The sequence below is a fragment of the Perca fluviatilis genome, chromosome 24 (genome assembly GCF_010015445.1).
Source record: "Perca fluviatilis chromosome 24, GENO_Pfluv_1.0, whole genome shotgun sequence".
Lineage (NCBI taxonomy): Eukaryota > Metazoa > Chordata > Actinopteri > Perciformes > Percidae > Perca > Perca fluviatilis.
This window is the reverse complement of record NC_053135.1, coordinates 16,486,844-16,512,465: the sequence shown is the minus strand read 5'-3', so window position 1 is coordinate 16,512,465 and position 25,622 is coordinate 16,486,844. Positions and strand designations below refer to the sequence as shown.

At 39.6% G+C, this 25,622-nt stretch overlaps 3 protein-coding genes, 1 long non-coding RNA gene and 10 other non-coding genes across 15 annotated transcripts in view; 4 read left to right on the top strand and 10 right to left on the bottom strand.

Moving 5' to 3' along the window:
* Nucleotides 1–25,622, bottom strand: part of LOC120554234 (zinc finger protein 501-like) — a 223,975-nt gene that overhangs the window by 100,206 nt on the left and 98,147 nt on the right. The window lies entirely within an intron of this gene.
* The window catches only part of LOC120554212 (gastrula zinc finger protein XlCGF57.1-like), a 443,376-nt gene that overhangs the window by 341,670 nt on the left and 76,084 nt on the right, over nt 1–25,622 (top strand). The gene's annotated exons all lie outside the window — the stretch shown is intronic.
* On the bottom strand, nt 287–360 carry trnat-agu. The gene has a single exon. It is a non-coding gene; the product is annotated as a tRNA-Thr (tRNA).
* trnak-cuu lies at nt 604–676 on the bottom strand. The gene has a single exon. It is a non-coding gene; the product is annotated as a tRNA-Lys (tRNA).
* trnat-agu lies at nt 3,228–3,301 on the bottom strand. The gene has a single exon. It is a non-coding gene; the product is annotated as a tRNA-Thr (tRNA).
* On the bottom strand, nt 3,553–3,625 carry trnak-cuu. Its single transcript has one exon. It is a non-coding gene; the product is annotated as a tRNA-Lys (tRNA).
* On the bottom strand, nt 4,500–4,573 carry trnat-agu. The gene has a single exon. It is a non-coding gene; the product is annotated as a tRNA-Thr (tRNA).
* Nucleotides 4,825–4,897, bottom strand: trnak-cuu. The gene has a single exon. It is a non-coding gene; the product is annotated as a tRNA-Lys (tRNA).
* On the bottom strand, nt 5,772–5,845 carry trnat-agu. Its single transcript has one exon. It is a non-coding gene; the product is annotated as a tRNA-Thr (tRNA).
* Nucleotides 5,835–6,875, top strand: LOC120554287. The gene is made up of 3 exons (XR_005638360.1): nt 5,835–6,064; nt 6,301–6,306; nt 6,852–6,875. It is a non-coding gene; the product is annotated as an uncharacterized LOC120554287 (long non-coding RNA).
* On the top strand, nt 7,536–7,608 carry trnat-cgu. Its single transcript has one exon. It is a non-coding gene; the product is annotated as a tRNA-Thr (tRNA).
* On the bottom strand, nt 10,313–10,394 carry trnas-uga. The gene has a single exon. It is a non-coding gene; the product is annotated as a tRNA-Ser (tRNA).
* Nucleotides 11,181–18,334, bottom strand: LOC120554222 (zinc finger protein 26-like). The gene is made up of 3 exons (XM_039792974.1): nt 18,026–18,334; nt 12,719–14,007; nt 11,181–12,591 (listed from the first exon to the last, which is right to left on the bottom strand). Exons 1-3 carry the CDS (start codon nt 18,195–18,197, stop codon nt 12,520–12,522), a joined length of 1,533 nt encoding a protein of 510 aa, XP_039648908.1. The 5' UTR covers nt 18,198–18,334; the 3' UTR covers nt 11,181–12,519.
* On the top strand, nt 11,936–12,008 carry trnam-cau. Its single transcript has one exon. It is a non-coding gene; the product is annotated as a tRNA-Met (tRNA).

Here is a 25,622-nt window from a genome sequence, read left to right as displayed (position 1 = left end):
TGTTAAGTTAAGATGTGCTAGATATTCTAGACTGTTAAATTGCTGTTCTAGAGTGTTAATTACATATTTAGAATTTTAAAATGTAGTATTACATTGTCAGGTTGAAGTTCTAGAATTTTACGATGTGGTTCAAGATTGTAACATGTTAAAGAGCAGCCTCAACAGTCCTTTGTGTCAACTTTTTTCCATTTTCTACCAGGGTAGCATACTTGTACCATACTGTGTAGCATGGTGATAGGGTAAACGTGCAGATGGAATGCAAAGAGTGGTAATTTCTGCAACAACAAGGTGCTGCTGGGATTTGAACCCAGGATCTCCTGTTTACTAGACAGGCACTTTCACCAACTAAGCCACAGCACCTCCGTGTTCATTCCTGTAATATTAAACCTTCCATTGTCTTACGCCTTGTATGAGCTGTATAATGTACTGGCTGATTGATACATTGTAACATATCGAAGATTGTGCCGAGGTTTGCAGTCCCCAAGAGCAGTGATAAGCTATTCTGGATATTTCCCTCCATGTTAGTTAACTGCTCATTCAGGTGTTGTAATACCTCACTAACCCAGTCCTGAACTCAGAGAATCCCTCTTTTAAAAACACCTTCGCCCAACGTGGGGCACGAACCCACGACCCTGAGATTAAGAGTCTCATGCTCTACCGACTGAGCTAGCCGGGCTAATTTCGCACAGAGTTTAGTTGCTTCGCTAACTTTGGACCCATCGTCTCGTCGTAGCTGTAGCTCGTTAGCCGACAGGTAGTCCTTCCTAAAGAGTTCTTCTGTCTTTGTAGCCCTTCCAGAATCTTAGTAATCCGGCCGGGAAGAGGGGGACTGTTCTCAGACTTTGGAAAATAATTCCAGAGCGATTGCACTTCTAGAATGTTAATACCAGTTCTAGAATTTTAAGTTGTAGTATTAGAGTCAGGTTAATAGAATTTTAAGATGTGGTTCAAGAGTGTAACGTTACAATTCTAGAATGTTAAGAATGTTAAGTTAAGATGTGCTAGATATTCTAGACCAGTGGTTCTCAACCTTTTTTGTGTCAGCGCCCCCCTATCCATTATCCAGGTCCCTAACGCCCCCCATCAAATATTATGTAGGCTAATTGCCCCGGATATTAATGATTACGCCCTAATATAGGCCTATTATTGTTGTTACTATTGTTATTAAAAATAATCAATAAATCAAATCATTGAATGACAAACAACACATGTATTAGTTTCCCAGGTATCAAAAAAGCCATGTGAATAGAAATATTTACCTTTTTCTTTTTTTTTTTATGCAATTTGACATTCAAATTAAATAACAGCAGCCAATCAGAACTACTAGATATGTAACATTCAAACTATAATTAGGCATTATCAAAAGGCCTGCTGCATGGTGTGAACCTCAGCACCTTTATAAGATGACTATAATTTGAATGTCCTTTTTTGGTTGTGAAGTGACCTTGGGTGTCATGAAAGGCGTTTTAAATAAAATGTATTATTATTATTATTATTATTATTATTACAAACACTAACAGTAGCCAATCAGAAACAGCTAGCAATTTAAAATTCAAATCTATTTTTCATTCAAATTGTTCCAACGGAAAACAAGCTTGCACTTATCAAGGGGTAAAAGCAGGATTACACGCACGCATACACACACACACACACACACACACACACACACACACACACACACACACACACACACACACACATACACACACACACACACACAGAAACAAGGTTTTCATTTTGGTGATGACAAACTTGTAGAACGACGCACCTACTGCCGAATGGAAATAAGTTTACAACCTTTGAAAGTTAGTGAGAGCCCTTTGTTGATGTTTAGAAGAGTATAGGCCTAAGTTAGAAGAGTCTAGGTTAGAAGAGTCTAGGTTTGAAAGTTTAGGTTGCTCTCGCCTGTCTTGAGTAAATAGCAGAAAAAACGTTTGGAGAAGCGCAACCCCACATCGTGCTGCGTTTTGAGGAGGTGGAGTCCCGTACAGTAAACAGCGACATCTCTGCCTCTATCAGCTTCCAGAAGAAAGTTTTAAAACAGCAAACACAAGCCCTGAATTGCCCGGGAGTTTGGGGGACAGCTAAATGTTTGCCAAACAACAAAGCACAGTCGATGTCTCTCGCTCGTAAAAAAAATAAAAAAAATCTCTCGCTCGTCTCTTTTCACTTTTTCTTCGTGAAATTAAGCTGCCTTCAGGTACAGTAGGAAACCTTGGGTTCTATAAAAGATCTGACGACAAACTGTTACTGTGAAATATAAAGTCTACTTGTGCTACATTGGGGGGATTAAAGAATACATCAGGACGTTGCACCACCCTGCGGCGATTGCTATTTTTTCTGAACGCAGCTTCACGCTGAAATACGGAGCTCATTTAAGACGATGCTCTGACGTCCCGTTTCCGTGAAGGCAGCACGGAGTTGCGCCGAACAATGATCCACCGTCTCGTCCAGTTGCAGTGCCGTGAACTGGCAGGTTTTTAATGTTGCAGAAAACTGTTTTTTGCAAGTAGTTTAAGCGTAAACATGTATTGTTATTGTGAATCTTTGGTTTAAACTAGCTTTCAAACAAACGCCCCCCAAGGGCACCTCAACGCCCCCCTTTCCAAAATATTGCTTCCAACGCCCCCCATCATCTTCTGAACGCCCCCTGGGGGGCGGTACCGCCCCCGTTGAGAAACACTGTTCTAGACTGTTAAATTGCTGTGTTGAGGTTTGCAGTGTTAAAGGCCCCAAGAGCAGTGATAAGCTATTCTGGATATTTCCCTCCATGTTAGTTAACTGGTCAGTCAGGTGTTGTAATACCTCACTAAACCAGAGCGATTGCACTTCTAGAATGTTAATACCAGTTCTAGAATTTTAAGTTGTAGTATTAAAATGTCAGGTTAATGTTCTAGAGTTTTAACATGCGGTTCAAGAGTGTAACGTTACAGTTTTAGAATGTTAAGTTAAGATGTGCTAGATATTCTAGACTGTTAAATTGCTGTTCTAGAGTGTTAATTACATATCTAGAATTTTAAAATGTAGTATTACATTGTCAGGTTGAAGTTCTAGAATTTTACGATATGGTTCAAGATTGTAACATGTTAAAGAGCAGCCTCAACAGTCCTTTGTGTCAACTTTTTTCCATTTGCTACCAGGGTAGCATACTTGTACCATACTGTGTAGCATGGTGATAGGGTAAACGTGCAGATGGAATGCAAAGAGTGGTAATTTCTGCAACAACAAGGTGCTGCTGGGATTTGAACCCAGGATCTCCTGTTTACTAGACAGGCACTTTCACCAACTAATCCACAGCACCTCCGTGTTTATTTCTGTAATATTAAACCTTCCATTGTCTTACGCCTTGTATGAGCTGTATAATGTACTGGCTGATTGATACATTGTAACATATCGAAGATTGTGCCGAGGTTTGCAGTGTTGAAGTCCCCAAGAGCAGTGATAAGCTATTCTGGATATTTCCCTCCATGTTAGTTAACTGCTCATTCAGGTGTTGTAATACCGCACTAACCCAGTCCTGAACTCAGAGAATCCCTCTTTTAAAAACACCTTCGCCCAACGTGGGGCTCGAACCCACGACCCTGAGATTAAGAGTCTCATGCTCTACCGACTGAGCTAGCCGGGCTAATTTTGCACAGAGTTTAGTTGCTTCGCTAACTTTGGACCCATCGTCTCGTCGTAGCTGTAGCTCGTTAGCCGACAGGTAGTCCTTTCTAAAGAGTTCTTCTGTCTTTGTAGCCCTTCCAGAATCTTAGTAATCCGGCCGGGAAGAGGGGGACTGTTCTCAGACTTTGGAAAATAATTCCAGAGCGATTGCACTTCTAGAATGTTAATACCAGTTCTAGAATTTTAAGTTGTAGTATTAGAGTCAGGTTAATAGAATTTTAAGATGTGGTTCAAGAGTGTAACGTTACAATTCTAGAATGTTAAGAATGTTAAGTTAAGATGTGCTAGATATTCTAGACTGTTAAATTGCTGTGTTGAGGTTTGCAGTGTTAAAGGCCCCAAGAGCAGTGATAAGCTATTCTGGATATTTCCCTCCATGTTAGTTAACTGGTCAGTCAGGTGTTGTAATACCTCACTAAACCAGAGCGATTGCACTTCTAGAATGTTAATACCAGTTCTAGAATTTTAAGTTGTAGTATTAGAATGTCAGGTTAATGTTCTAGAGTTTTAACATGCGGTTCAAGAGTGTAACGTTACAGTTTTAGAATGTTAAGTTAAGATGTGCTAGATATTCTAGACTGTTAAATTGCTGTTCTAGAGTGTTAATTACATATCTAGAATTTTAAAATGTAGTATTACATTGTCAGGTTGAAGTTCTAGAATTTTACGATGTGGTTCAAGATTGTAACATGTTAAAGAGCAGCCTCAACAGTCCTTTGTGTCAACTTTTTTCCATTTGCTACCAGGGTAGCATACTTGTACCATACTGTGTAGCATGGTGATAGGGTAAACGTGCAGATGGAATGCAAAGAGTGGTAATTTCTGCAACAACAAGGTGCTGCTGGGATTTGAACCCAGGATCTCCTGTTTACTAGACAGGCACTTTCACCAACTAATCCACAGCACCTCCGTGTTTATTCCTGTAATATTAAACCTTCCATTGTCTTACGCCTTGTATGAGCTGTATAATGTACTGGCTGATTGATACATTGTAACATATCTAAGATTGTGCCGAGGTTTGCAGTGTTGAAGTCCCCAACAGCACTGATAAGCTATTCTGGATATTTCCCTCCATCTTAGTTAACTGCTCATTCAGGTGTTGTAATACCGCACTAACCCAGTCCTGAACTCAGAGAATCCCTCTTTTAAAAACACCTTCGCCCAACGTGGGGCTCGAACCCACGACCCTGAGATTAAGAGTCTCATGCTCTACCGACTGAGCTAGCCGGGCTAATTTTGCACAGAGTTTAGTTGCTTCGCTAACTTTGGACCCATCGTCTCGTCGTAGCTGTAGCTCGTTAGCCGACAGGTAGTCCTTTCTAAAGAGTTCTTCTGTCTTTGTAGCCCTTCCAGAATCTTAGTAATCCGGCCGGGAAGAGGGGGACTGTTCTCAGACTTTGGAAAATAATTCCAGAGCGATTGCACTTCTAGAATGTTAATACCAGTTCTAGAATTTTAAGTTGTAGTATTAGAGTCAGGTTAATAGAATTTTAAGATGTGGTTCAAGAGTGTAACGTTACAATTCTAGAATGTTAAGAATGTTAAGTTAAGATGTGCTAGATATTCTAGACTGTTAAATTGCTGTGTTGAGGTTTGCAGTGTTAAAGGCCCCAAGAGCAGTGATAAGCTATTCTGGATATTTCCCTCCATGTTAGTTAACTGGTCAGTCAGGTGTTGTAATACCTCACTAAACCAGAGCGATTGCACTTCTAGAATGTTAATACCAGTTCTAGAATTTTAAGTTGTAGTATTAGAATGTCAGGTTAATGTTCTAGAGTTTTAACATGCGGTTCAAGAGTGTAACGTTACAGTTTTAGAATGTTAAGTTAAGATGTGCTAGATATTCTAGACTGTTAAATTGCTGTTCTAGAGTGTTAATTACATATCTAGAATTTTAAAATGTAGTATTACATTGTCAGGTTGAAGTTCTAGAATTTTACGATGTGGTTCAAGATTGTAACATGTTAAAGAGCAGCCTCAACAGTCCTTTGTGTCAACTTTTTTCCATTTTCTACCAGGGTAGCATACTTGTACCATACTGTGTAGCATGGTGATAGGGTAAACGTGCAGATGGAATGCAAAGAGTGGTAATTTCTGCAACAACAAGGTGCTGCTGGGATTTGAACCCAGGATCTCCTGTTTACTAGACAGGCACTTTCACCAACTAAGCCACAGCACCTCCGTGCTTATTCCTGTAACATTAAACCTTCCATTGTCTTACGCCTTGTATGAGCTGTATAATGTACTGGCTGATTGATACATTGTAACATATCGAAGATTGTGCTGAGGTTTGCAGTTTTGAAGTCCCAAGAGCAGTGATAAGCTATTCTGGATATTTCCCTCCATGTTAGTTAACTGCTCATTCAGGTGTTGTAATACCTCACTAACCCAGTCCTGAGTCCTGAGAGTTTAGTTGCTTCGCTAACTTTGGACCCATCGTCTCGTCGTAGCTGTAGCTCGTTAGCCGACAGGTAGTCCTTCCTAAAGAGTTCTTCTGTCTTTGTAGCCCTTCCAGAATCTTATTAATCCGGCCGGGAAGAGGGGGACTGTTCTCAGACTTTGGAAAATAATTCCAGAGCGATTGCACTTCTAGAATGTTAATACCAGTTCTAGAATTTTAAGTTGTAGTATTAGAGTCAGGTTAATAGAATTTTAAGATGTGGTTCAAGAGTGTAACGTTACAATTCTAGAATGTTAAGAATGTTAAGTTAAGATGTGCTAGATATTCTAGAGTGTTAAATTGCTGTGTTGAGGTTTGCAGTGTTAAAGGCCCCAAGAGCAGTGATAAGCTATTCTGGATATTTCCCTCCATGTTAGTTAACTGGTCAGTCAGGTGTTGTAATACCTCACTAAACCAGAGCGATTGCACTTCTAGAATGTTAATACCAGTTCTAGAATTTTAAGTTGTAGTATTAGAATGTCAGGTTAATGTTCTAGAGTTTTAACATGCGGTTCAAGAGTGTAACGTTACAGTTTTAGAATGTTAAGTTAAGATGTGCTAGATATTCTAGACTGTTAAGTTGCTGTTCTAGAGTGTTAATTACATATCTAGAATTTTAAAATGTAGTATTACATTGTCAGGTTGAAGTTCTAGAATTTTACGATGTGGTTCAAGATTGTAACATGTTAAAGAGCAGCCTCAACAGTCCTTTGTGTCAACTTTTTTCCATTTGTCCTGAACTCAGAGAATCCCTCTTTTAAAAACACCTTTTTTCTGTAATATTAAACCTTCCATTGTCTTACACCTTGTATAAGCTGTGGCTTAGTTGGTTAAAGTACCTGTCTAGTAAACAGGAGATCCTGGGTTAATATCCCAGCAGCACCTTGTTGTTGCAGAGATTACTTCTGCTTGCATTTCATTCACATGTTTACCCAATCCCCATACTACACATTACACTACTCTGATTGCAAATGAAAAAGATAAAAAAGAATGACATTATAACACATGAAATCAGAGCAATGCAAGTATAGGCTTTTATACACACATAGTTTATCCGTCAACCATTTCTGTTCATATGGTTTAATGATGCTGTTGTAATGATAATTAATAAATTGATTATATTAAATTATTTCTTGTCTACTCTTTGAGGAAGAGCCTGGAAGACGCTTCCCCCTAGCGCCTGTGAGCGGAAAAAACACTCTTGCAACTTTCGGCTGGCGGCTCACAAGAAATGGCCAAAACTGCATAGCGCCCCTTTAACTAACAAAAGATGTGTTTGCATTCAGGGTTTCTCATTAAAATCTTTTAAAAGCATTAACAAATGGGTTCAATCCATTTCCCTTCTTAAAAAACATTTGCAAAGCAGTGTTCTATTGTCCACATCCCTGTTCACTCATTGTATTCTTGCAAGAGAGATCAGCCTGTAGGAGGCGCTGTAGCTTAGTGGTTAAAGTGCCTGTCTCGTAAACAGGAGATCCTGGGTTCAAATCCCAGCAGTGCCTCATTATCAGTTTGTTATCTTAATTTAATTTGTCCGTTGGTTATGCCACCGCGGAAATTGCGTCACAAGATGCCCAAAAAGGGTGCAGATTAACTGAGAAACCTCCATGTTTACATTTATTAAATGCATTGTATTGTATTGTAGGCTGAAGCGAATGATCCCGGAGGAAGGGAAACTTCTTTGGGAAAATCCACCTTAAGTTAAAGACTTTAACAAACAGATATGAGCAGGAAACTTCCCCAGCTGATTACTGACATTAGAGACATGGTTTAGTGAATGATATACAACGAAGAAGAAACGATGACTGACAGCAAAGTCTTGTCTCCGACCTGACACCGAGTTGCAGGAGAAAGCAGGTGTACAGTAGAAAGCAGAGGCTGATTGCTGACGACATGCAGCTGGACTCCTGACTCCCTCACAGCTGGCTCCACTCCTGCAATCAAACACACCGGCCCTCATTTATGAAACGTGCGTATGACCTAAAACAGGGGTAGGAGAGGCTTACGCCGATTTAATTGTTGTACTATTAGTTTGGAAGAATTTCTCTGCACGGCAACCAATTCTGAAATCAAAGCTTAATTCAAGAGCTCAAAATTAATTCTCAGAAAATCTTGATGATGTTGGGGGCTTCAAATCACTGTGAGCAGGATTTGAACCAGGCGGTGAAACCCCACTGGATTTCAAGTTCTGTGTCTTAACCACTCGGCCATCGCAGCTGTAAAATTCTTTGTGTTTTTTACAGTGCAAAAACAGTAAGATTTCAGGGAGAGAGAGAGAGAGAGAGAGAGAGAGCGCGAGCGAGGAGAGACAGTGAGAAATTAAAGTAGTCATTATGTTAACCCATGACTAGCTTCATTTAATACATGCAGAACACTTGAGTTGCCAGAGTTCTTACAATAACATGAGAGGGACGTAAACCTGTTATTCAGAAAAAAAACTAGGGTACCTTACTATTAAAGTAGATGAATATTTACAAGTATATGTGCATATGTCTTGCCTTAATCTTTAAATCTTTAGTAAATGTTATTGTAACAAACACAAAATACCAAATTTTACAACAGTACACTTCCATTTCAAAATAATATATAATTAGGCCACTTATGCATTTAAAACCTAAATGTTGCAGCTGGTAAAGGTGGATCTCATTTTAATTGATTTTAAAGGACAATTCCGGTGCAAAATGAACCTAGGGGTTAATAACATATGTGTACCCACTCGATCGTTCTCTGGGACATGTTTTCATGCTAATCGAAGGGGTTTGTAGCTTGAAAGAAGCTAGCGTGGACCACTGATTAGCTTACAACGCTAGTATTCGGGGCTGTGTTCACTGTCTTTGTTTGCGTGTTCACGGGTGACTTTCCCTGTGATCCTTTACCGTCCTCGTTCCCTTCAGCCCCTCCACTGGTAAGCCTCAGCCCTAATTATTTTTCCCCCTTTTTGGCGTGAATGTGTTTTAAATTGATTGATTTTAACTTTATTGATTTTTATTGAAATAAAAATGTCTTCTTTTGAAAGTTGAACCTCGTCTTTGGTGTCTTTTTATATACTGACCTGTGTGACCGTAAAGCGCCCATATTATGCTCATTTTTTCAGGTTCATAACTGTATTTTAAGGTTGTACCAGAATAGGTTTACATGGTTTAATTTTCAAAAAACACCATATTGTTGTTGTACTGCACAGCTCTCTCTCACTGCTGCAGATCCTCTTTTCACCTGGTTTCTGTTTTAGCTACAGAGTGAGACCTCTTTTCATCTTCTTCTTCTGTACTATCTTTGATTGCACTCGCACATGCTCAGTAGCTCAGTTGTAGATCATGTCAGCTAGCTAACTCTAGAGACAGTAAAAGAAAGCCTGTTTCTCCAACTTTGGTCAGTTACAAAGCAGGATTAGCTGGGAGACTTCTAAATGAGGGCACACATGTAAGTAGTTCTTTTGTAGATTATGGTGAACTTGTGTGTGTTGTAGCAGTGCTTTGCTATTGAGAACGACGTAGCATGCTAGCGTTAGCATTAGCGTTAGCATGCTAACGCTAACGGTTAGCATGCTAACGAGCTAACGGTTGTGGTTAGCCAGCTCATTTTGGACTGTGACGTCACAGCTCACTAGGAGACTGAAAGCAGGACACATTCAGAAAACGTATCTCACTCAAAACAGCATGGATGGATTTTTTTCAAAGTTTGTATGTGTGTGGAAGCACCAGAGACACAAAAGAACACCCCAAATCCCAGAAAAAGTGATTTTTTCATAATATGGGCACTTTAAATATATCAATAATCTTGCAATTGGAAGTAAAAATCATTCATTAGTAAGTGATATCATTCTCTGGGTGAAATTCCCAGGGTGGTGTTGTCGGTGTTTTTGAGGTGGGCTTCATCTAGAATACTACCTCCTCTGTTCTGTCAGCTCTCGTGTCGCCACACACTCATGGCAACGCAGCCCACTGACTCACGTGGGAGCTCGCGGGTCGTCGAGGGCTCGATAATTCTCAAGTGGTCTGCCAGATTGCAATGACTCTGGGGTTCGGGAAGTTCCTATCACCTGTTTCGGACTGTCTCTCTGCTCACTCTCTGCTCACTGAGTGAGTCACAAAGTAACAAACAAGCGGAGACTGACCAGTGAGAATTAGAACCATCGGGTGCTGCAACGATGCTGTAACCATGCCTCTCAAATCAAAACCGAGCTTTGCTGTTTCTGTAGTTAGAAATCGCTGTGAGCAGGGTTTGAACCTGCGCGGGGAGACCCCATTGGATTTCAAATCCAACGCCTTAACCACTCGGCCATCACAGCTGTAAAATAAGTTCAGTTTTTACAGCGGGCAATTCGGAATTAGTTTCCTGTATCTGTGTCTGTAAAATCTACTAGTAGTATTACAATTATCATTACTGAAACCAAGGCAGTCAATGGTGAAATTATTCCAAAAAGTTTCTCTATTTATTTGCTCTTGAGGAAAGACAGTCCTGAAACTGCTTGCCATTAATAACTTACTTCATTTTAACTTATTACTTCTAGAACTAGCTATTCAAACACATTTAAAGTGAGACTGAAGTTCATAAAAAAAAATAATATTGGTAACCAGGCCTCAGCCAGATGTACCAACCAGGGGCGGATCTACGGGGGGGAGGTGGCACTCTAGAGCCTTACCCCCCCAGCTGCCCCCCTAACTTTGGTGATCCAAAAACTGTACTTGTAAAAACAAACCACCACTATGTCCACAAGCTTCTCAAAACAGTGAACTAAACAATACATTTACCAAAAATGAACAATTTTATTTTTTATTTTAAATGTAATCAAATACTTAGCTACGTCCCTGATTCGAACGTACAGAGCGGCGTTCGCTCAGTCTGGCTCACACACAGCGAGTCAGCTGCCGTGCGGTGGGCCTGCAACCCGGCTGGAGCGACTGAGCTGCCCCCCCCCACCCCGAGCCTCTGAAGGTGAAGTGAGTTTCCCCAGGTGTAGTTTAAACACACGTTTCACTTAAAGTTACATTTGTAATGAATGTATTGTATGCTAAAGATGATTCAGCATCAGCAAAAACAGCGAGTTACGTTACAACACACAATACAGTGCCAGTTAGGAGATCCATCATTTTTATTTGATTAGCTAAGCAGTCCTATAAAATCCACTTACTCTCACATATCACATCAATAAGGCTGCACAAATGAAACCAGGTTACAACTGGGGAAATAACAAATACAATAGGATTAAGTAGTCTAAACAGAACTGGTGTGTGCATGTGATAAATCTTTCTGATTTTATATTTGTTACAGGCTACTTATTAGCTACATGGCCCTACAGTGTAATGTAATACAAGGATAACCATAGGTTTTCACATATTGAAAGTAGCTGGAGCCTGCGGCTCGATCTGCACACTTACACCTATTCAGGAACCGGCTAACAAGGTAGCGATGGAGTTTTTCACACTATCATCATGGCTGAGCCGGCAGAAAAGAAGCAGAAAGCTAGGAAAGCACTGTCGGAGGAACAGAGAAAGAGTAAACAGCAGACTGACCGAGCGAGGAGTCAGACACAAGTAAACATAGGGGCTGCCAAATATCTATTCTGAAGCTGTAAGGGGAGTTCTGTAGAGAAAGCTGCGAGCAAAAAGTGAGAAAACAGAGAAGAAATGGCCAAAACTGCATAGCGCCCCTTTAACTAACAAAAGATATGTTTGCATTCAGGGTTTCTCACTAAAATCGTTTAAAAGCATTAACAAATGTGTTCAATCCATTTCCCTTCTGAAAAAACATTTGCAAAGCAGTGTGTTTTTTATAACATCTATTGTCCACATCCCTGTTCACTCACTGTATTCTTGTCAAGCTGGAGGAGGCGCTGTAGCTTAGTGGTTGAAGAGCCGGTCTCATAAACAGGAGATCCTGGGTTCAAATCCCAGCAGTGCCTCATTGTCAGTTTGTTATCTTAATTTAATCTGGTCGCCAATCCACTGTCTTTCTCCCCACATTCAAATCCTGTCTAAACCCATCTCTTCAAACTGGCATACTCTATATAACAGCAGGCAGCACCGGAACAAAAACACAGACTGTATGCTGGGAGACTGAGTTGTGTGGCTGATCCTTGTGACTACAAATCAGCTGCCATTTTGCAGAGGGCTGGGGTTACACTGATTTTTTTGTTTCATTTCCAAGTCCACATTAAGTTGCAACAACTGACAAGTTAATCTTTGGAGTATCAAAGAGCTCAACAGTAACATTACCTTTATAATCAAATCAATTTATAAGCCTGTAATGACAGATGTTTTAAAGCTTACATTTAAAATTATGGGATTTTAGGCTTTTATGTCTTTTTAAGGAGCCACAGATTATTACAGCTCATATCACCTTTAGATAATTCATTCATTTTCAGAGGGTTTAACCCTGACGGAGGTTCTCTGCTCTCCTTGTAGACTGGAGCTTCACTCCACACTGCTTAATAGTTTCTCTCCTGTGTGGGTTATCATGTGTCTATGTAAACCCCCTTTCTGTTTTTTTTAAAATTTTTAAATATTTTTTTTTTTTTTTTTGGTTTTTTTTTTTTTTTTTTTTTTTTTTTTTTTTTTTTTTTTTTTTTTTTTTTTTTTTTTTTTTTTTTTTTTTTTTTTTTTTTTTTTCTGTAAAAGCTTTCTTACAGACTGAGCAGCTAAATGTTTTTTCTCCTGTGTGGATTCTCATGTGTGCCTTTAAGCTTCCACTCACTGTAAAAGCTCTGTTACAGACTGAGCAGCTAAATGGTTTCTCTCCTGTGTGACTTCTCATGTGACTCTTTAAATGTCTACTGTCCGTAAAAGCTTTATTACAGACTGAGCAGCTAAATGGTTTCTCTCCTGTATGAGTTATCATATGTCTCTTCAGACTTGTCTTGCGGCCAAATCTTTTCCCACACTCAGAGCAGCTAAATGGATTCTCACCAGCACTAAATCTCGAATCACTGATAGGGACTTCATTATTTTTCATAGAGTTTAAACCTGACTGAGGTTCTTTGGTCTCCTTCCAATCAGCATTGTTATCAGTCTCAGGTTCAGAAGAGTCTCCAGTCTCGTCATCATTATCTGGTTGTAAATGTGTATCTGGATCTGAGTTCATGGCTGGTTCTGGTCCTTCACAGTCCTCCCCGTCAGCTTCTGTTTTCATCTGTTCAGTTTGTCTTTGATTAATCTGTGAGAACGGAGGTCTCGCTTCATCATCTTCACTCTTCACAGAGACAAGAGTTATTGGGAACTTGGTGATATCAGCCCCCTCCCGCCCTTGAAGCTGCTCTCTGTCCTGACTGATCCGGAGTTCCTCCTGTTCCTCTTTAATGTGTGGTGGCTCCGGGTCCTGCTGATTTACCCCCATGTGTAGCCCTGTATGAACCATTGTGTGTTGGCTCAGACTGCCTCCTTCTGTAAAATGTTCCTCTCCTGTATGACTTCTGTGGACCGTCAGGTGATTGTTGTTTGATGCTTCATCACTCTGAGAAACTTTATGTTTCAGAGAGTTTAAACTTGACAGACATCCATTGCTCTCTTTCCAAGAATCACTGCCATTATTCTTAGATTCGGAAGAGTCTCCAGACTTGTCATCAGTATCTGGGTGTAAATGTTGATCTGAGTTCATGGCTTGTTCTGGTCCTCCACAGTCCTCTCCATCAGCTTCTGTTTTAATTTGTTCAGTTTGTCCTTGATGAAGCTGTAAGAACTGAGGTTTCTCTACATTATCTTCCTTCTTTGCAGGGACAAGAGTAAATGGGAAATTGGTGATCAGCTGGTCAGCCTCCTCCAGCTCTTGAAGCTGCTCTCCCTCCTGAGTGGTCCATAGTTTCTCTCTAATATGTGGGGGCTCTGGCTGATCCTGGTCCACACTGGAGCTCCACTCCTGCTGCTCAAGGGGAAATTCTTCTTTAACAACCAACAGGTGCTGGACGTCTGCAGGAAACACAAACACACACACAATGAGGAAAACTGACTTCATGCCTACGAGGGGTGTAACAGTTTGCATATTCAACTCTGTTTGATACAGGGACATGTTGACACATGCACTGTACTGCACTGAAAAGAGTCCACCGAGAGGATTTACCCCCTTCGCCCCCCCCCCAAAAAAAAAATAAAAACGGTACCGTCCAGATGTACCTTTTTATGGGAACAATCATGACCTCTGACCTTTTCATATAACTCAGTGTTTATAACAATATTTACATTAAAGTAAAATACAGTAAGATTGTTATTCAAGCCGGTGGCAATAATACCCGATTATCCAAATCGGAGATTACTCAAATGAATGGTGAGTCAGTGTGTGCATATGCAAAGACTATGACGGACTCATAGTAGTTTTCTCTGGACCCCTGCCAAACTTGATCAGCGCAGCGATGACATGTACAGCCGCATGTCATCATTCCACCACTGGCTGTCGGGGTGGTGCCCAGCAAATGATGTGGGCTAAAGAAGCTTTACCCTCGGATAACACTTTGTTAATAGATATGATCAAAATGTCTTTATTAACAGGTTATGTACCACAGTCATTTAAAGTAGCTGTGATAAAACCTCTTCTTAAAAAAAACACACCCTCGAGCCAGAGGTTTCAGCCTACTATAAACCTACATAAATTCTTCCCTTTCTCTCCAAGATCATTGAAAAGGTAGGTGCTAATCATTTATGTGACTTTCTACATAAGAATTTATTTGAGAATTTTTGGTCAGGATTTAGAGTGCATCAAAGCACAGAGAGAGCACTGGTGAAAATTACAAATTACCTTCTAAACGCTTCAGACAAAGGACTTGTCTCCGTACTTTTGACCCTGTCAATTTATGTGCGACCCAAATTTATTTTATGAGCTTGGGGAAGAAATTATACGAATTAAATAAATACACAAATACAAAGTTTGAGGCGAACTATAATTACATTTTTGTACAGCACTCTTGCGATGCAAGATGCCTGTTGTCCTCCAGCAATGCTGGAAGAGGACCCGATGTCTCCTCAGCTGCACTTAAAGTTGCCGTGTCCAGTATGACGGCAGCAGTATCAGCGTGAGGACGGCACGGACGGCGCCTTCAAGCAGCCCTCACCGGCCAGCTACAGCGCCGCCGGGGAGCTTCAACAAGTTAAACAGGGCAGATGAAACCACTCATGAACTATATGTTGTGATTAATGTCGTTTAAGAGAATGGCAACGTAGCTAACAAACACGACCAAATGAAAGGTAAACCCCCTTTAGAGTGCTGTCCCTGTGGCTCAATGGAGGTGGCTAACAGCAGTGAAGCTAATGACAACTTCACAACACAATTTGGATACAAGCTACATTATGGAAGATAGACGGGATTCTGAACAGCGACGAATCTTGAATTTTGGAAAAACTGTTGTAAACTTAGCTGCTGTCTAAATGAACCATCCTCTGCGCTGGAGCGGTAAACCTGTGGATGTATAAGACCAAAACAGATACACGTGGCTACTTAATATGCACGTGAATGGCGCCTCACCATGTTTTCAATTTACTAAGCGACAACTGTACATGTAGTAACAGGTAGGCTATGTTATGAAAAAATTTAGTATCCATCGCTACTGTAAAGGAAAAAAATTATAATTCCTACCTATGCCTTGCTGCCACTTCGAAAAAAATTTAAATAAAAAATAAATTCCATAATCGACCCATGACCTCGACTGACAACCAACCAGAACCAAACAATTTTTTTTGTATGCCCAAGTATATTTAAGCATACTGTAACATGAAGGTACTTCATGTAACTGTGTAGTGGTGTAGTTTCTTCATCATGGTCTTAACTGACAACTGTTGACCATTTAACACACTTACACCTACCTTTACTGTGTTAGTGGGTGTTTATCAATGGTGTTATTATGACTTGTTTGTTGTAGCCTTGCAGCTTGTGTTTACAGTACTATTTAACCTTTCTCACTTGCAGTTTACTGCATATCATTGTTCTGACCTCTCTAAAGTAAATTAAGAAAGAGTTTGGTTTTTAACATAATTGTGTGTAAAGCAGCGCCCCCTTTTGGCTGACCAGCAGCAGTGGCTTTGGTTTAAGTTTCACTTCATTTGTAAATTTCCATCAGATGTTAATTGAGTGTGCTGCAGAGCAGGGTGCCAGTGCTGTTTTCTCCTGCTGCATTTTTTCTTCTTACATTGTTGTCCGTAAATACTGTATATGTTACAAAAAAATGTTAGAAGTAATAGTACTTGGCATATCTTTGGTTTATTGGAGTTTTCTAATGTCAAATCACTAAATTGATAGTTAGCATGGCTATTAGTTGTGACTCAGCACTTTCTGTTGCTATAAGTTGTCGGTTTGCACTATATTTGGATATCTGTATTAGTTTCATCTCATTTCTGTTTGTCTTTTGCTCTTTGTTACAGTTTTACAGTACAATAAGGAAAGGAAAGTTTCTTCATCGAACCCCAAGAAAAGTTATGCCTTGTGTTTTTTTGGAGAACTTTATACTGTTAGCTAACTGTCGAGTTTTGAAGAAGCAACTCATTACAAGGACAGTATATACTGCCTGTGGTAGCTCATTAGCTGGTAGCGTTTACCTTGTTGTAGTTGCTGATCATATTTTGCACTGCATTTGTTTGAAAGCTAGAAGCTACAGGACAATGAGCTAATGTTACATGTATGCAGTAAACTACAAGCTAATGTAAACTGTTACTACTGTAAGCTTAATGTAATTAAGATTAATTAATGCAATTCTCCTTACCGGTAAATGTTATGCCAACTACAAACATGAACTCCCACGAGTTTTTAATTTATTGACATGGGATAAATAAGAGAAAACGACTATTGCTTACATTATATCCTATCAGTGCCGGTAACGTTACCTACCTTCGCACGTTGCGGGCAAAGTTGCCGACAGAATATTCTCCTCCTGCAAGCAGACTGACACTGATTCACCTTCTCCATCTCAACAAAAAAATTGAACAGCACAGTTCCACATCAATTTCGTCCAGTGTTTTGAAATGCAGCGTGGAAGTGAAGGCCAAACATTTTCAGTGACGCAAGCACGCAATGACGTGCACTTGCTAGCCTGTTCCATTTACGTGTTGTCCGAATGCTAAGGAGGTGCCTAGTCTAGCCTCTGAAGGACCTGACTTGGAAGGACCAGTCCTACCCAGCAAGGATCCTTGATTTTTAGAAACGGCTAAAGACTACCTTTTAAGGACAACACTGTTGTTGCCAACTTGGCGTTTCTTTATGCTGTGACTAGGGCTGGGCATCGTTCAAAATCTTTCGATCCGGTGCCAATTTCAATAACTCAGTCTCGATGCCAGTTCCTAACGATACTTTTTTCAATACCATGTTTTAAAATCCATTTCATCATCAACAAAAATACATTAAAACACAAAGCTTTTATTTTCCACCTTAATTGTGAATCAAAACAGTTATCAAAATTAAAAAATTCTGGTAACACTAACATTAATAAAAGTGCCTTGTCTTACAAGCTCAGCCTGTCAGTCAGTCATCAGGGCAGAGAGACCACAGTTGTGCCTGCTTGTCACATTTTGAAACGTGCATCTCAGATCATATTTTCTCTCTGTATGACCATTACTGTGTTGCAGAAATGTCAAGGTTGGTGATATGAAGAAAACTCCACCTTTGCTTTTCTTGGCCAAAGTTTGGTTAGGACTGTAGCTTTACAAGCCTAAACTGAAGCAAGGTTTAACACTCCCTGTATTCTTTACAAAGAAAATATGACTAATGTTCGCCAGCTAAACCCCCTGCTAAGAACAAATCCAGCGCATAGACGGCACCTTAGGATACGTAAAACAGGTGATTTAACATCACCGCTCTTTAACCACGTTTTTTTTTTATAAAGTTTAACAACAACACAATATGAAAATATGACTACGTTTTTTTTCATGTTAGTTTTGAGGGCTGTATCCCCCTAACCTGGAAATCTGCTTTTGTAACCATAAATACAACAATAAAGTGCATACACACCTATCCTGTGTAACCTTATGTCGGGTTTCCAAACGATATCCAACAGTCTGCGCTGACGATGGATCTCCTCCTCGTACTCGGCGATAGTCTTTTCAAAAACTCGGAATATTTCTTCAGCAGCAGCAGTTAGCCGCTCGTTGACAAACTCTCTCAAATACCCAACTGAAGACATTGCTGCTTAATTACAGCCGAAAGAATTAGCTGCACCACGACTACAATACGGTCTTATCCAGCTCACTCAACACGAGCATTCAGCTAACGCTACGGGGCGCTTGTGTTGTTTACTTCCGCTGGGTGTCACACTGTTTAAGTTCCTACAGTGGAAGTGCGGGCGCTTTTCGTTCCGCTTTCAACTGACGGCATTATATTCAAACTTGTGTTTAAAAACAACAGCAGTAAGGATGCACATCTGCCTCCCTTCGTTTCCCAAGGTCTGTCTGAAGGCGTTTAAAGCTTCTCTGCTCCTGACCCGTCCCCCCGCTTTATTTTGGTAGCTGATTATGAGGAATAACTGCTGAGAACTGGTTGTAAAAGTCAACATGAAGCTGGAATAATGAAATGCTGTGGATACCGACCATAATGGTCAAACTAGTGGTGCGTTCTTTTTGTCTTGTAATCGCGACTAGTAGCTCGAGCGTGACGTCACATCCGTGTCGAAAAACGAATAACCGCGGGTTGTTGCGTTCTTTTTGTCACACAATACTACGAGTCGGAGAAAAGACGGATTTTTGTAACATTTTTAGTAACATTTAGGATTCTATTCACCCAGTTATTGACATATTACACACATATATTTCACAGTTTGATACATGAAAATTACGTTTTGATTAACGTTAACGTTAGGCTACTGCTCTGCTTTCTGCTCAAGACTCGGCTTAAAGCCATTGTTGTCATATAGCAACCGAGCGTCTCTAGCCAATTTCAGCTGCACAAGCTACAAAATAACTAATTAGGCGGTATTTAACTCATAATAAGACTGTAGCGACATGCCTATAGGTAGCAGTATACAGTGCTATGTGTACGACTTCTTCATTTGGTTACAACAAAGACAAAAGTGCTTAAAATTGTAGATAACCACAATGTTTACTTACGTGTGATGCACGACGTAGCCATCTTTAAAAGTTTTTCCCAATTGCTGAAACACACTAAAATGACATGCATAGCACAATTATTTAAACTGACACACAGAGAGCAAAAGCTATTCCCAAGTCTCCAAAAGTCTCCAAAACAGATTTTCTGCTTTACACACATTACAATTCAAAATGGCACTTCTTAAATGCACTGAACGCGGTTCTCTGCACAGGAAATAACAAGTTTCAGTTCAGTTTACTGTTTTTTGTGAGCATATTTTTGTTATTTTTGTAATATATCTGCCGTGCACTTGACTTGTTTGGTGAAAAATACAAAAAAATTTCTACAATTTGAACTATTTTAGTATTATGGCAAAGCATACTAAAGATGCAAGTGCTTTGTATTATGCCCAACATTGTGTAGTTGGTTAGACAAAAATCTGTTAACATGAGTGAAGTATGTGCCATTTGGTGCAAAAGTTTGATTTTGATAATGCTATATGTAGTTTTGGTTGCAGTGCTTCATTTTGCTGGATATATATGAGGTATTTTGCAGTTTGGGTGTGTGGTTTTTGAATTGTGTTAAGTATTTTGATGAAAACCAGCCTAGTTTGCAAAATTGTGTTTTAGCAATTGGAAAAAAAAAGTATGAAAAATGTAATAAGGGAGAGAGATTACGTTCAATTTGCTTCAAAGCCTGGCGCACAGAGGCCTGCTCTGAAACTAAAGATTTCACAATATTTCTTAATCCCTTGCTGAGTTCAGAGATGTCAGTCAGCAAACAGGAAGTGGAACATTGTTCCCCTGACCAATCAGCAGCGGCGTGTCACGATGACCTGACAGCCCGGCGGTCAAGGTCAGAGGAAACTGACTTGGAAGCTTTCCAAAATCTCAGTTAATCTTTTTAACTAAACCTCTGACCCTGAGAGCATGAAGGATCTTTAACATTCACATCTGTGTTACACATGATGATATACATGTTCATGTTTGGAATAAAAAAAAAAAAAAAACTGATGAGACAATATTTAAATCTGAAATGCAGAAAGTTGTGCAATAATGGGAAATGCCGCGTCTCAACATCAAACACGAGTAGAGAACTTAAATCTCTTTTCTGCGTGATGGAAAACACAGAATGTCCAGAAATCAGACGCAGAAAAACATTTACTTTTATTTGAATATTTTTTTGTGTCCCTCATGTTTTTGTCATTGTGTTAAAGCAGCAGTCAGAGTTTAGAGTTTCGAGACCAGAATCCATTAACACTCTGAGCTCATTTAAGATTATTCAGCTACTTCAAAGTTTTGAAATACTCCTGAAATGTTACTTAAGTAAAAGTACAAAGGTATTATCAACAAAATGTCCTTAAAATTTCAAAAGTTCACATTATGCAGAATGGCTTATTTCAAACTTAAAAGTTTTACCACTATAGAATATTATATTTTGTTTTTACCACTAATGAATACATGTTAGAGAATTTGAATGTTCGTCAATGTGGCCATATTTGTGCCTATTTCAGAATAAATTACATTAGTACTGCATCATGTGGTGGAAGTTTTCCTTGAAAGCAGCAGCGTTTAGAAATATCAATGATCAAAATGAAAACGAATAACGACTGTTTGAGAATTAAACCAAAGTTTGGTCTTTGAGTATTTATTTACATTTGCAAATGGAGAAATACAGTTTCACAAGTACCGCAGCACGTCTGAAAAAGTCTTCTAACCTAAAGTCTAAACATCCACACATCATATAGTGAAAACCTCTGTTAAGCCACCCCTCTAAACATATCTCTTAGCATGGCCATAGTTGAAAAGAGGACATCATTACAGTCACACCATTGTCTCATCTTCCCCTCTGCTCTCTGTTCCTAACATTAGCCTAAACAACAGTTTATCTCAGGAGGCAGAAACCTACGTAGTTCTCACGTAGTCGTAAACAGTCATCGGCCTTCTCCACTTCTATCTAAGCCAAAGACAACAATGTGAGAAGCTTCTGGCTAGTAAAACTAAATAACTCTACTAGGCTGAAAGTTCACGGTTGCCAACTATTTCGCTTGGAGCCTTTTGAATCTACACATGAAGAGGCGAAATCTTGTGGCGTTATTAAACAATCATTAAACAAAATGGTTAAAATAAAATTTGCCACCACAATCATGTCATATTATTTTATGTAGAGCGTCGCTTAAAACGACTAAGCAACGACTATCGTCTAAGCGACTAATGTGAAAAACTGTCATGGTTGTGTATGTTTCTGTTTCCTGTTTTATTTTGGTAGTCCGTTTTTTCTCCCTTGTCTTGTTTTTACTTCCTGCCTTGTGTTTTCCCGCCTTTGTGATGGCCTGCACCGCCCTGATGTGTTTCACCTGTTCCTGAGGCCTTGTGTCACCTGTTCCTTGTTTCACCTCGTTTCCTTGTGTATTTAGTCTCTGTGTTATCTTTGTCTTGTGTCAGATCATTGTATTGTATTGTGTGTGTGTGTGTGTGTGTGTGTGTGTGTGTGTGTGTGTGTGTGTGTGTGTGTGTGTGTGTGTGTGTGTGTGTGTAGTCTAGTCTAGTCTAGTCTAGTCTACCCCGTTGGTCTTGGTGCTCCTGGTATTTTTGTGATTCCTGTTTTTGACTTCCTTTATCGTTTGAAACTTATTTGCCTCATATCTTTAGGACTCTTTTTGTTGTATGGATTATAGTTTATTGAATCCTCAAGCTCACCACTGCCTAATGTCTCTGCATTTGGGTCTGACACCAAATACATAAAAGCGCAAATGTATTTCTCTGTAGCAGGCCTTTAGAAATCGTCCTGTTGCTGGTTTGAAACCCAAATGAGTAAGAAACCTAATCTTGTCTGGTATTCTCTGTCGGCTTCTATTCGTGTCATACTTTCTTAATCCCTTTTGTTGCCGAGTTCAGAGATGCCAGTCAGCAAACAGGAAGTGGAACATATAATCCCCTGACCCAATCAGCAGCAGCGTGTCAGGATGACCAGACAGCCCGGCGGTCGAGGTCAGAGGAAGTTCCTGCAGAGGAAACAGCTTTCCAACATCTCGGTTCATCTTTTTAACTAAACCTCTAACCCTGGCAGCATGAAGGATCTTTAACATCCACATCTGTGTTACACATGATGAAATATACGGTACATGTTGATGTTTGGAATCCAAAAACTGTTAACTGATTAAATGTCGTGAAGTAAAAAGAAAAGTATCTGAATCTGAAATGCAGAAAATTTTTAAGAAAAGTTAAAATCACTTGCTTTCTGTGTGATGGAAAACACAGAATGTCCAGAAATGAGACGGAGAAAAACATGTTTACTTTTAGTGGCCTGGAAGGCAACGTTGGGGGCTTAAAACCCCAAACACCGTCAATGTGGCCATATGTGTACCTATTTCAGATTAGTCGGATTCAGCCGTGAACCGGGCTGCGATGTAACCCTCCGGGGCAAATGTTCACCATCAATTTCCGTCCACTAAAAAGTGCTGTTTGAAGGTGCGCAATTGCCCATTAACGTTACATTTTAGCTTGTTTTTGCAGCTGCAGCAGTTTGGCCGAATACTGGACATATTTAAAAGATTGTTGTTCCAATCAGTCACTTAGACACAAACACATGGGAAAATAGGGCCCAGGTTGAAAAGAAAACAAAGCTACCCTTTAAAGGACATGTGTCAAACTCAAGGCCCGCTGGCCAAATCCGGCCCCTCGCACATTCTGATCCGGCCCCTATATCAATTGATGTTCACAATACATTTTGGCCCACCTAGTGCGCCATACCAAAAACATGGAAAACTTTTTGGAAAAAATGTTCAACTTGCAATTACGCGACGCTCAAAGCATAATTTGGCAAATTTGCCGACTTTGAGACTCAGAAATTGCCACAGAAGCAGAGAGTTTGCATATTCTGGCTGTGAAAGAGGTTGTTGTGAGTCGGCTGTGTGGTAGTCTACTTAGAAAATGTAATCATTGTTTTGCTTGATTTGCTAAATTCTCGGATGGCTTTGGAACTTTTTTGTTCACTTTTTCAGGCATTTATGTGGACCAAATTATAAGTGAGTAGACTATATGAGAATTGCAATAATTGAGTCAAAGATATTTTACTTTTTTGATTAAATAAAAGCATGTCAATAAACTATACATGTCTGGCCCTTGATGTTATTCTCTTTTTCCAGTTTGGCCCTTAGTGTTGAGTTTGACACCCCTGCTTTAAAGGGTAACTACCGTTTTTTTTCAATGTTTTTGTGTCTAAGTGACTGATGGGAACAACAATCTTTGACATTGGTCCAGTATTAAGCGAGATCGCTACAGTCGGCAGCGGCGAAACAAGTTACAATGTAAGTTAATGGGACAATTGTCCAGCTTGTATTTATGTTCACAAAGGTGCTCGTTTTGCTGCTGACAGGCTCAGATTATTATTTTAAGTGTTTACAGTTTTTTACAATCACTTTGGCACTAATTTAAGAACCTTGACGTCATTTTTCAAAACTCTAAACACAAAACCAATGATCAAAAAACTCTAACACTTTTTTTAATTGCTTGGATACAATACACATAATCCTGATATCATTTGTTCATTTAACAAAGATCACCTGTTCAATATGACACAACTTAACATCAAAGTACTAGTATTTCAAAAAGCAATTCACACATTACATTTCAGATGATTGTCTATTCATTTCATTACAACGATCTAACTATCAATTGATACAACTACTCAAAATGATAAGTAACTGTCTCATTACTCTTAATACATAGTTGTATGGAAACAGACAAACAATATTCCATGTTTAGATCATGAAAGTTTCAAGTTAACAAGATTCATTGTCACCAACTAGAGTGGAGCATGAACCAATTAGACTACATGATCTATGGTTGTAATATTTCATAATCATTCTTTACTGTAATGTACTACTGTTTATCAGACACTGTTTTTATGCTCCCATGTACAACCTTTAAGAATATTTACTGTATTGACAGTACTGCACTGTATGGATGCAGACCCTTGGAACTGCCAACTCGTTACTGATGATTGAGATATATAATTTATATATACTGTATATATATATATATATATATATATATATATATATATATATATATATACCGGGGAGCTTATACCGGGGAGCTTCCAGGTATGAATGTGACAGGTCGTCGTTGCAAATGAGAATTTGAGAATCAAAAAATGAGAATCAACTTACCTGGATACTGTAAATAATGGGTAAATGCAGTAAATATATATATTATACAGTGCCTTGCGAAAGTATTCGGCCCCCTTGAACTTTTCGACCTTTTGCCACATTTCAGGCTTCAAACATAAAGATATAAAACTGTAATTTTTTGTGAAGAATAAACAACAAGTGGGACACAATCATGAAGTGGAACGAAATTTATTGGATATTTCAAACTTTTTTAACAAATAAAAAACTGAAAAATTGGACGTGCAAAATTATTCAGCCCCTTTACTTTCAGTGCAGCAAACTCTCTCCAGAAGTTCAGTGAGGATCTCTGAATGATCCAATGTTGACCTAAATGACTAATGATGATAAATAGAATCCACCTGTGTGTAATCAAGTCTCCGTATAAATGCACCTGCTCTGTGATAGTCTCAGAGGTCCGTTTAAAGCGCAGAAAGCATCATGAAGAACAAGGAACACACCAGGCTGGTCCGCGATACTGTTGTGGAGAAGTTTAAAGCCGGATTTTGATACAAAAATATTTCCCAAGCTTTAAACATCCCAAGGAGCACTGTGCAAGCGATAATATTGAAATGGAAGGAGTATCAGACCACTGCAAATCTACGAAGACCCGGCCGTCCCTCTAAACTTTCAGCTCGTACAAGGAGAAGACTGATCAGAGATGCAGCCAAGAGGCCCATGATCACTCTGGATGAACTGCAGAGATCTACAGCTGAGGTGGGAGACTCTGTCCATAGGACAACAATCAGTCGTATACTGCACAAATCTGGCCTTTATGGAAGAGTGGCAAGAAGAAAGCCATTTCTTAAAGATATCCATAAAAAGTGTCGTTTAAAGTTTGCCACAAGCCACCTGGGAGACACACCAAACATGTGGAAGAAGGGGCTCTGGTCAGATGAAACCAAAATCGAACTTTTTGGCAACAATGCAAAACGTTATGTTTGGCGTAAAAGCAACACAGCTCATCACCCTGAACACACCATCCCCACTGTCAAACATGGTGGTGGCAGCATCATGGTTTGGGCCTTCTTTTCTTCAGCAGGGACAGGGAAGATGGTTAAAATTGATGGGAAGATGGATGGAGCCAAATACAGGACCATTCTGGAAGAAAACCTGATGGAGTCTGCAAAAGACCTGAGACTGGGATGGAGATTTGTCTTCCAACAAGACAATGATCCAGAACATAAAGCAAAATCTACAATTAAATGGTTCACAAATAAACATATCCAGGTGTTAGAATGGCCAAGTCAAAGTCCAGACCTGAATCTGTGGAAAGAACTGAAAACTGCTGTTCACAAACGCTCTCCATCCAACCTCACTGAGCTCGAGCTGTTTTGCAAGGAGGAATGGGCAAAA

Excerpts from the sequence above, each read along its gene's own strand:
- LOC120554222 (XM_039792974.1), bottom strand. The coding sequence starts at position 18,197 with ATGTCTTCAGTTGGGTATTTGAGAGAGTTTGTCAACGAGCGGCTAACT. Across the intron at positions 14,008-18,025 it reads CATAAGGTTACACAGGATAG|ACGTCCAGCACCTGTTGGTT; the intron begins GTGTGTATGCAC and ends TGTTTCCTGCAG. Across the intron at positions 12,592-12,718 it reads CAGTCTGTAAGAAAGCTTTT|AAACAGAAAGGGGGTTTACA; the intron begins ACAGAAAAAAAA and ends AAATTTTAAAAA.